Here is a 10,391-nt window from a genome sequence, read left to right as displayed (position 1 = left end):
CATTTACCTTCCCACTGCTGCGGTACCTATTTATCTACTTGCGTTGATGTGCTTTCGAACCGCTAGGCTGGCATAAGCAGTGACAGAGCAACGGGAGCTCACCCCATCGTGCATATTTGAAACGCTGACCTTGCGATCAGCATGCCCAAGAGACTCTGTGGCTCAGACCACAGCCACACCCACTCCCTCTCCTAGTACTATCCAGGTGTAACTCAAGGCTTCTTCCCGCTGCTGCTGCTGTCACCACCCTCCTCCCTGGAGCCTTCAGTTTCTGCTGCTAACTGGGCTGCAGAGGTCCGGTACTGGTCAATTTGTCCCAGGCTGGCTGACTGTTGGCGAGGGCGGCCTTTTCTTACTGTTGGGAAGCACAGTTGCTCCAAATGTAGTTAGATTGCATTTGTTCAAAACTCTGCTTTATATTTAGATCAAAATATTACATAAAACACCCAGACTGAAAACAAAATTGCAGACTCATGCATTTTCAGGATTCAGAAGCTCCTTCTGGTTCTCCCCCCTCAAAAAAAGTGTACCCGATATCATCACTAAGCAAGTTTCTTTAGGTTATTCAGGTACTCCATGGCAGACATTCCAAAAGATGTTCATATGTGTCTTCACATTCTCTGTACACATCCCTCCCATTGCCTGTTACAGATAGTTGTTGTTCTTATTTATTTATATCCCACCTTTCCCCCAAGTTGGGATTCAAGGCAGCTCCCAAATTATTTTCAAGAAAACAACAATCACTGGAAGGTGAGGCTGCTTTATTTCAGAAAACAAAATTCAAGTACAGCAATCTTTTGTTTGGAGACCAGAAACAAGTCACAGTGGCAGTAAGCATGTTTGGGAGACGTCCACAAAGGAACTGACACGTGGATTCTGTAAGAGTTCATTCAGGGGGGCTGCTCACTCTTCCTTCTCTTCCTCCAAGAGGCATCGTCTTCCCCTTGCCCACCTCCAAAGTCCTAATCCCCACCCACCAGGCCCTGGTCCCACGATCCTGAGGACTTCCAGCCTCCAAATGTTGTGTGTATTCAGCGTCTGCACTGCTTGGCACCACCGCCTTGGAAGAGGTGGGCTCCCTACTCCTCCCGCTGGGAGACCCTCAGTCCGATTTCTCCTTCTCCTTCATGTGGAGGAACACAATGCTGAACAGGAAGAGGCCCACCATCATGGAGAAGGCACTGGCATAGTAGGGGTACGCCGAGGGGATGAATCGCTCATACTGCGTGTGCTGGAGGGGGCGCACCGATACCTGGCAAAGGCGGGAAATAGAGCAAGGTGTGAGAAGGCTTCCCAGGAGGCACCCACACTCACAGGTGGGGAGCAGTACTGTCTCCCACCTTATGGGCAACAAGCAGGCTTCTTGCAAAGCACACACCCAGCAGAGAAAAACCACTATCGAGTCAAAGATTTAATCACTATAATTAATAAATATATCCAGCTCCTCTATTAAAAGCACACAGAGCAGACTGCAGCATAATCATTAAAGGCCTGTGGTGTTAGGAGGACTGGAGAATGATTCTGCCCCTCTCACAGGGCAATTGCAGTGAAATGTCAAAACTGCCCTGAATCATTCTCAGCTCACTGAGTTCCTCCAATGAGAGCCCTGTCCGGGAGCCCCTCATCTCACATTCCCGAAGGGAAAAGGGGTCAGGATAGCTCTTTGGTAGCCCAGGCACTGTGGGCCAGGGATGGGGAATCTGCAACCATTGGCCATGGCAGCTTGGGTTGCCTATTGAACATAAGAACCACCACCTTCTGGATCAGGCCAGTGGCCCATCTAGTCCAGCATTCTGTTCTTACAAGTGGCTGACCAGATGCTGGTGGGAAACCAGCAAGCACAATTTGAGCACAAGAACAACTCTCCCCTTCTGTGGTTTCTAGCAATTATCTTCTAATGGGCTTGTCTTTTTACTGTTAGCTAGCTTGAGAGATTGGGGCCCCAAGATTTACAGGTGGCACCATCCATGGTATCTTTCCACCAGGCTCTTGGACCAGAAGCTCCTTCCTTGCCCAGGCCAAGGCTCTTCTTACCTGGGTGGAGGAGTACAGGTGGGTGTAGCCCAGCCGGTTGTAATCCACTTTGAACTGGAATACTCCATAGACGTCGGGCAGCTTGAACTGGACACTGTACTTGCCTCCTAGGAGCCAAACACATTTCAGGGGGTCTCAGGCCAACTTGTGGTCAACATGCAAAGAAAGTGAATGAGTCCCCCCCCCCTCCTTCCCCTGTACATTTCAACAACCTATCCTAACTCCTGTCATTCTGACCTGGAAGCGTAATAATTTCTGTGGCTCCGGTGGCCACGCTACCCTTAATCCAGTAGAATCTGTGCCCATTATACAGTTGGGAACTGGAGGTCGCCTCCCAAGTAGGAAATTCAAGCCCTGCTCAGAGCACACCTGGTGAAATTCACGCCTCAAGTAGGACTAGCATTGGCTGCAACCCTCAGCCCCAGCGCAAATTCTCTGCATATATCCCTCTCATTGGCTGTTGCAGCTAGTTACTGTTATTTTTATTTTATTTCTTTATATCCCACCTTTCTCCCAAGTTGGGATTCAAGACAGCTTACAACATTATGAAATGCAAAATAAGAAAAGCAAACTAGTTATAAGACAGTAATTCAAATACAGTATATCAAAACACATTTAGAACCAGCAATTAAAATCCAGTTCGCCCTGACAGCAGCCCATCGATCAACACCACCTGCACTTTAGCTTTCAAAGACCTGTCTAAACAATAAGGTGTCAGCATGCTGACAGAAGAATAGGAGGGAACCAGTTTAACCTCGCACGCGGGGGGGGGGGAATTCCACAATCAGGGAGCAGCCACTGAAAAGGCTCTCCCTCTTTTTCTTTCTCTCTCTTGTGTCACCGCCAGCTGTGCCTCACATGCTTTTGGGACTGAGTTAAGATGCTGAAGCTGATGATTTTAGCAGCTGGGTAGGTTCAGACAGTATACGTGACAGGTCTCTCAATGCGTATCGGAATTTCTCATCACCATCCAACATCACTATGACAATTTATTTTTGTTAAAGCGGAGGTGTTAGGATACTGAAAACCTGGGTCATAACAGACTGCAAACCTGCATACAAGCTACTCACCTCTGGCCAGAAATGAATCTTTTCTAAAAAGGAACAGAGGTGGTTTCACCTCTTCCCCACTCCTAGGTCACAGTGGAGGGGGCACAGGCAAATGGGGACAGCATAAATTCTGAAATTTTCAAGGGGCTGACAAGGCATGACTGAGAAAGTATTGGGGAGAAAACGGAACCAGCTTACCATTCTTCTTGAGGAAAGTTCTCACAAACGGGTCGATGCGGACAAATTCAAGCTGGATATCATCGCCATCAAAGGGGACCCACTTCCCATCAGAGAGCTTCTCAATTACGATACTGTATTCCTGAGAAGGGGGAGGGGGAGCGAGTGTCATTGGCCGGCTAAAAAGGCATGTGCAGACTGTGAAGGGAACTCTTAAGCTCTGGCTGCAAAGGATGGTTTAAAAATCTCACCACCAGGTCTGTGACGGTGTAGGCACTAGGGGGCGCTACCTCCCCCACCCGGTGGTGGGACACCTCTCCCACACGAAGGACGCCTTCCTCCTTGAACACCCAGCGCGACAAAGCCATAGCCAGCTCATAGTTCCCCGTCTGGGAGTACCTGAGTTTATGTGAGAAGAGGAAGCCAAGGAATGAGTGTTACCAGTAACATTTGCTCAAGGGATGTTGCATATCCACAGAAATTCAACTCCAGTACAGGAAGATTAACCAGCGTCATTTGCACAGCAGATCAAGCATGGTCTGCATTGACCTTCGCCAACCTAGAGACTACCTGGCTGGGGGTAGTGCGTGCCAGTTTGCATTTCTTGGTACAGAAAATATTGATCTGGTGTGCAGAGATCTTTCCCATTCTAATTAATTCAAGAGGGTTCTGGACGCTTCTCTGTGTGGAAGAAGCAAGCAGGAGTTTACTGATGTTTGGTTTATTCCTTCAGGGAAGCTGAGTACAGCTGGTTTAAACTGGTTCTGTTATCTCTTTCTGTCAAGGTCATGCTGCCTATAAAAGTAGGGCCAGAAGGAGCCCGAGTTTCACTCTCTCTCTTTTCGCTCTGGTGTGGTGTTCCATATATAGTGTTAAGGTTTAGTCTTATTAATGCCTCTCAGCCTAACCTACCTCCGAGGGATGTTGTGAGGATTAAATGGGGAGGGAGAGAACTATATATACCACTTTAAGCAACTTGGAGGGGGGGGGGGAAGTGAAGTAATAAATAAGACAGAACCGTCTCCGTCAAAGGAGCCTCATGCACACAGAAGGTGGGCATCGTTTGGAACACAAGAACGGAGTGGAAACCCAACTGTACCTCTGGGAGCCAGGGGTAGCTTTCTGCACAGCAGAGTTGAAGAAGGCATCGCTGAAGAAATCCAGGGAACCGCTGAAGACAACACGGGCGTTATTCCGGGCCTGGAGTCCCGCAATCAGGAGCGTGTTCTTCCCAACAGCATGAGGGTACTAAGGGGGGCAAAATGACTGGTCAGCACAGGTGAACCATTTTTCCGAGAGGATGCCAATTGCCATCAGGGGCAGACTTTGGGCTCTCAAATTTCAGGTGTCCTGTGCTCCATCCTACAGCATTGTTTTGGCGCCCCCTGCGGTCCCGAACCAAAAGGAAAGCAATTGGAGCCTGGCACCAAGGTACTTTTTGTCAGCAGGTTTTTTAAAAAAGGCAAGCCCTCCCCCCATCCTTCATGTCATACCTGTGTGATGGGTTTGTCAGGAAAGAAGGAGTAAGAGGTTGAGGAGCCAGTCAGGATATCGAGAACTAAAGGGTTGTCAGGATCAGCCACCATCCTGCAGGGGGGGGGGGAATTGGTTGTGAAGGAGATATCCGACAGCAGGGGAGAAGTTTCCTTCCAAGACTCAGTTCAAGACACCCATGTGCCCCTCCAGGTGGGAGCCCCCAAATATTAATAATGTATTTCTGGAAAGCACTTGGTGCAAGACCCAACACTGTCTTGAAAGGAGGCTCTTCTCTTTATCCTTAGGATTATAAATGCAGTAAAGATGAAGAAAAACCATGGGAGTCCACTGCTAGTGCTACTTAGAGTAGTCCTGTTGAAATTTATGGACAACAGGACTAACTTGGGCCAATTCATTTGAGTGGGTCTACTGAGAATGACTTGGCTGGAGAAAGCCCCATGAGCTGGGACTGTAGCCAAGTAGTTACCAAATTTTCTTGCTGTCTAGGTGAAGACATAGTCTCTTCGCTCAGTAAACTGGCCAAGAGCACCAGCTCCTATAGCTGTGGCCAAACACAAGCCCCACGTTGCAGGAGACTCACCCAACTCCCCGAAAGAGGATGGGATTCAGAGGCTTCTTCCCCACAATAGTCGGAGCCTTCAGGAGGCTCTCAGAATCTGCCACGATGAGGGTGTGCTGCAAAGAGACCGCAGTTAAAACCTTTTGGGGACTGCCAACTCTACAGGGAGGTTCAGTCAATGCTTCATCAAATGACAATGTGGCTAACACTTTGCCTTAGAAGAAGAAGCCATAATCCTCTGCCCACCAGCCCCAACTCCGCCTTTCTGCCCTCTCCAACTTTCTCTGCAACACACAAAGGCTGTATTTGGATGGTTACAGCTCAGCACCATCAACCAAGATATGCACAAGCATTTGAATTACAAGGGCAGCCCCTTCATGCACGTCACAATTCAACCAAGTAGTCTCCATATAGCTGTAGCTCCCCATTTCATCTGAGTCGGACATCTACAGTTACTAGCCAGAATATTTAACCATAGTTTGAACCATATTTTTGATACTGGCTTGTTCTAATGCTGGTAGCCAAAGTTTCCAGGTTCCCGATAAAACAGGAAACAATGGTTAACTGCAATTCTCCTCATTTCATTCATTTCGCTGCAAACGGAAAAAAGAGAAGAGGCTGCAAAAGTTGAGATATGATTGTCAGAAAATAGCCAGTGGCTGCTGGCATTCTATTTCCATGTTGGGGCCGAAAGCAGATTCTTCTGATCAATTAACTGGTAAATTGGTATATGTTATTTGTATTTCAAATATATGTGTAGATGTTGTAGCAAGCACCATCTTGGAAGCAGCTTTCCCTCCTCTGTGGCAGTGAAGAGGCTGTGGCCTTTTCTAAGATGCTGGCTGCCACCTACTGCCTTCACAAGAGCTTAATGGTTAATGCAAGCAACTGTTTCAAAACAACTACATATTTACTACATAGACAGCCGGTCTACCCAACAGTTTGCATCCTGCTACTTACCTGACCCAGATCAGAGACATCATAGTTGTGATGGTCAATGACAGCTGTCTTCTCCTCGTCAAATTCTATGCCACATTCACTTCCCAGCTCTCGAAGGGGGTCGCCTAAGAATTGTCAACATTGTACTTGTTTGGAAAAAGGAGAGCCATTTATAATTAAAGCCACAAGTAGCCTGGCATCTACTTAGATACACACACAAATCACTCTCTATGTACAAAAAAATGCTCTATGCATAGAAAAAGAGGGTGGAAGTGCTCAGAGCTCTATTTTATGATGCCGCAAATGTTTACTTAACTCTATTCAAGATAGCAGCTTCCAAACAGATGCAAAGGAAGAAACAAATATTCATGCCACCTTTAAAAATGACAGCAGACAGAAATAAACCCTTTTGCTCTGCTTTGAAATAATGGCTATGTAGACCAGGGGTAGGCAACCTAAGGCCCGTGGGCCGGATGCAGCCCAATCGTCTTCTCAATCCGGCCCGTGCTGTGGACGGTCCAGGAATTGGTGTGTTTTTACATGTGTAAAATGTGCCCTTTTATTTAAAATGCATCTCTGGGTTATTTGTGGGGTCTTCCTGGTGTTTTTACATGAGTAGAATGTGTGCTTTTATTTAAAATGCATCTCTGGGTTATTTGTAGAGCATAGGAATTTGTACATATTTTTTTCCTAAATATAGTCCAGCCCACCACATGGTCTGAGGGACGGTGGAGCGGCCCATGGCTGAAAAAGGTTGCTGACCCCTGATGTAGACAGAAAAGTTCTTAATGGAAGAGCCATAAAGAAGTTGAGGCACCCTGGGTTTGTTGTTTCTTAAATCTATACTCATTCATCACTCAGGTAGAAGAAGCCAGCTGGCTCCTGCCAACCTGGTGCCCTCCCATTGCAACTCCCATCAGCTCCAGTCAGCACAGCTGCCAATACAAGTCCAAAACACCTAGAGGGTATTGGGTTGGTGAACTTTAGCTTAGGAGGTCAGTTCTCCAGCTAAATAGTGAAAGGTTCAACACATTTACAGTTAGCATTCACGCTTTAAGGTGGTCAGAAAGAGTACTTTGTCCTGTATTTCCTATTTAATTTACAGTGGTACCCAGAATTCCAGGACTGCTATAGCCAAAGGAATTCCAGGCACAGGCGGCTCAACCAAACTACAAAACAAAATGGCTGAACAACAAGAAGTTCATGGTGGGGGTAGGGAGAAGCTCTCTTTCAAGTCAAAGGCTTGGATAAAGTTCATTTTACTGACCAATATCTGAACTGGCGGCCACAAGGACGCTCCCCCCTCCATCGATGAAAGCAGCAATGGTCTCCACGTTGATGTTGCCTCCAAAATCTGAAACGAAGGGGCAATGATGCTTAAACATGTCAAAGCAAAAGCTAGATTTGCAAGAAGCAGCTTGCAGGAGGGATAATATCTGCAAACTCAGGCAAACTCAGCCCTCCAGATGTTTTGGGACTACAACTCCCATCATCCCTAGCTAACAGGACCAGTGGTCAGGGATGATGGGAGTTGCACTCCCAAAACATCTGGAGGGCCGAGTTTGCCTATGCCTGCCTCAAATGACTGATTTCCAGCAGCCAACCCCCACCCTCAAAACTCATTTTTAAAAACAAAAATCTTTTTCTAGCAAAAAGCAACACGCAGTTGTATTTATCCACGTATTCAACTAATAATAACCTGCTTACAATATGCAAAGTGTCATGCCTATCATAAGGGTGACAGAAAGAAATGCCTTCCAATCCCAACCAAAAAACCTTCAAATGAAGACCACTTCCTACGCAACAGGTGAAATATGAGCTGTTCAAGGAACAAGTGCAGAAAGCAAAACAGAATAATGACACACAAGTATTATTTATACCAGGGACATCCAACTCCCAACAGACTGTGATCTACTCACAGTATTTAAAAAATGGCAGTGATCTACCCATTGTCGTAAAAAAACAAAACTAGCAGTGATCTACCCAAAGTTGTTGAGCTTTTTTAGGAAGCCAAAGTTGTTTTTTGCTTTTTTCTAAGGAGATCGCTGGGGGGCCAGAGATCAACCAGGATCTACCAATAATACCCTGTGTAGATCACGATCTACCTGATTTATACAATAAGCACTGAACAGTTCAAGGAAGTAAAGCTCAAACAAACTTGGTGGTCTTCTCTTCTGAATAAACACAGCATAGGGTTGCACCGCAAACTTCTCTACATTGCTTCATCTGTCTTACCTTCTACAGATGGAGAGAAGATAATCAGGTTGTCATACAGGAACTCTCCATATTTAATAAGAGACAAGCCAGGGTCATCTGCAGTTCTGAAGGTGAGATCAAAGCCCCTATCTAGATTTAGAAGTGCAAGAGAAAATAAGAGACTTGTGATATTCCCAAGCACAGAGAGAAATCCAGGAATCAGTAAAGTTCTAGGTCCACTAGACACTGCTAAAAGACTGACGGGCAACTCAGGGAGTTCCAAACTCCCATTTTGCCTCTGCTGGGTAATATCAGCTGGCCTAAAACAACTCCTATGCTGCCTCTTCTTGTTTGCAAGGGGAATAGAAGCCCAATACCTGCTCTGTATAATTATTCAGGCCAATTGTTCTTTTATCCCAAAAACATTTCTAAACCATCAAATATAAAATCTCTTGAGCTGCCTAAAATGAGCTCGAGGGTTATGTTATTAAATAACAAAGTTATTACCTGGAAAAGCCTGGGAATGAGAACAAACCGTGTCCCACTCACCCTTCACCCACCCACCACTGCCTTCCACTCCTAAACCTCTAAAGCTAAGGTAGAGAGCCAGACGTAGCCCACCAGGCTTGCCCCAAGGCCACATCCCACACTAGCTCTGCACCCCCCTTCGAATGTCTGCTATTCATTTTTTGCATTTATATCTCACCAAGGAGCTCAGATCGGCAAATGCAGCTCTCCCCCTCCTCTATTCCTCACCTCAACCGCCCTGCAAGGTAGGCTTGGCTAAGAGTGACCGACTGGCCCAACGTCAGCCAGTGAGTTTCATGGCTGAGTGACGGTGGGGATTTGAATGCTGGTCCTGGTCTAACACTCTAACCACTGTGCCACACTGAAACATGTGCTGGGACTCTGATAACAGCTCCCACTCCCCTGAATGGAGGATAGAAAGGTGCGTGTGTGAGAATCTGTGCATATACAATACAACCTAGTGGTGTGATGATTCAGAGTGCTGGACAAGCACCTTCAGAGAGGCGATGCTCCGAATCCCTGGCTCAGCCATGAAACTAACTTGGGGGGGGGCAGTCAAAGTCTCTCAGCCTGACCTACCTCACAGGGTTGTTGTGGGGGATGAAAAGAGGAACAAGAGAACCATGTGCTTGATAAATATAATAAATATATAAATGTAATTACAGGTAGGTAGCCGTGTTGGTCTGCCGTAGTCGAAACAAAATAAAAAAATTCCTTTCAGTAGCACCTTAGAGACCAACTAATTTTGTCATTGGTATGAGCTTTCGTGTGCATGCACATGAAAGCTCATACCAATGACAAAATTAGTTGGTCTCTAAGGTGCTACTGAAAGGAAATTTTTTTATTTTATATAAATGTAAGTCACCGTCCAAACCTAGGAATTCCACGTGTTGACCCCCCACACACACACCGCTGGCATGTCCCTTCCACACCCCGTCTGCTGTAAAATGCTCCCCGCTGCTGGGCCAGACCTGCCAGGCTGCGCATGAAGAGCGAGTGCGTGTCCTTCAGGTTCATGTTCTCCAGCAGCACCAGCGTGCGAATCCCGCCTCCCCCGGCCGCCGCGTCCCGCGCCAGGCATAGGAGCACCAGCGCCGCCGCTAGAGAAGCTGCCATCGACCTCCGCCGGCGCATCCCGGTAGCTCCACGCACTGCCGCCGCCATCTTGCCTTCTCCCAGTCTCCGAGCGACACGGAAGCGAACTCCGCCGCAGCCGCCAATCAGCGGACGCTGCCCTCACAGGGAAGGCGGGCACCCAAGCGTCTCCCAGCCAACCAACAGCAGGCGACGGGGCAACGTGATGCGCGCAGGAGCGAGTGCCCGCCCTGCCTTCTGCCGTGAGCCAATCGGAGACAGACAACTCTCGACACGGCCGAGCCTTCCTGCTAGTTCTCCCCGCGGCCGGATCTGCC

The 10,391-nt window shown here is 47.5% G+C and overlaps 1 protein-coding gene across 1 annotated transcript; it reads right to left on the bottom strand.

Annotated features, from left to right (window-relative positions):
* Positions 1–744: 744 nt before the first annotated feature.
* DDOST (dolichyl-diphosphooligosaccharide--protein glycosyltransferase non-catalytic subunit) lies at positions 745–10,164 on the bottom strand. Its single transcript, XM_035120013.2, has 11 exons — positions 9,951–10,164; positions 8,491–8,601; positions 7,523–7,609; positions 6,277–6,380; positions 5,338–5,432; positions 4,754–4,847; positions 4,360–4,508; positions 3,512–3,659; positions 3,282–3,402; positions 2,035–2,141; positions 745–1,252 (listed from the first exon to the last, which is right to left on the bottom strand). The coding sequence occupies exons 1-11, from the start codon at positions 10,141–10,143 to the stop codon at positions 1,103–1,105; spliced, it is 1,359 nt and encodes a 452-aa protein (XP_034975904.1). The 5' UTR covers positions 10,144–10,164; the 3' UTR covers positions 745–1,102.
* Between the last annotated feature and the right edge of the window lie 227 nt (positions 10,165–10,391).

This window comes from Zootoca vivipara, chromosome 6 (assembly GCF_963506605.1).
Source record: "Zootoca vivipara chromosome 6, rZooViv1.1, whole genome shotgun sequence".
Lineage (NCBI taxonomy): Eukaryota > Metazoa > Chordata > Lepidosauria > Squamata > Lacertidae > Zootoca > Zootoca vivipara.
Note: the sequence above shows the minus strand (reverse complement) of the source record. Positions and strands in the feature narration are given on the sequence as shown.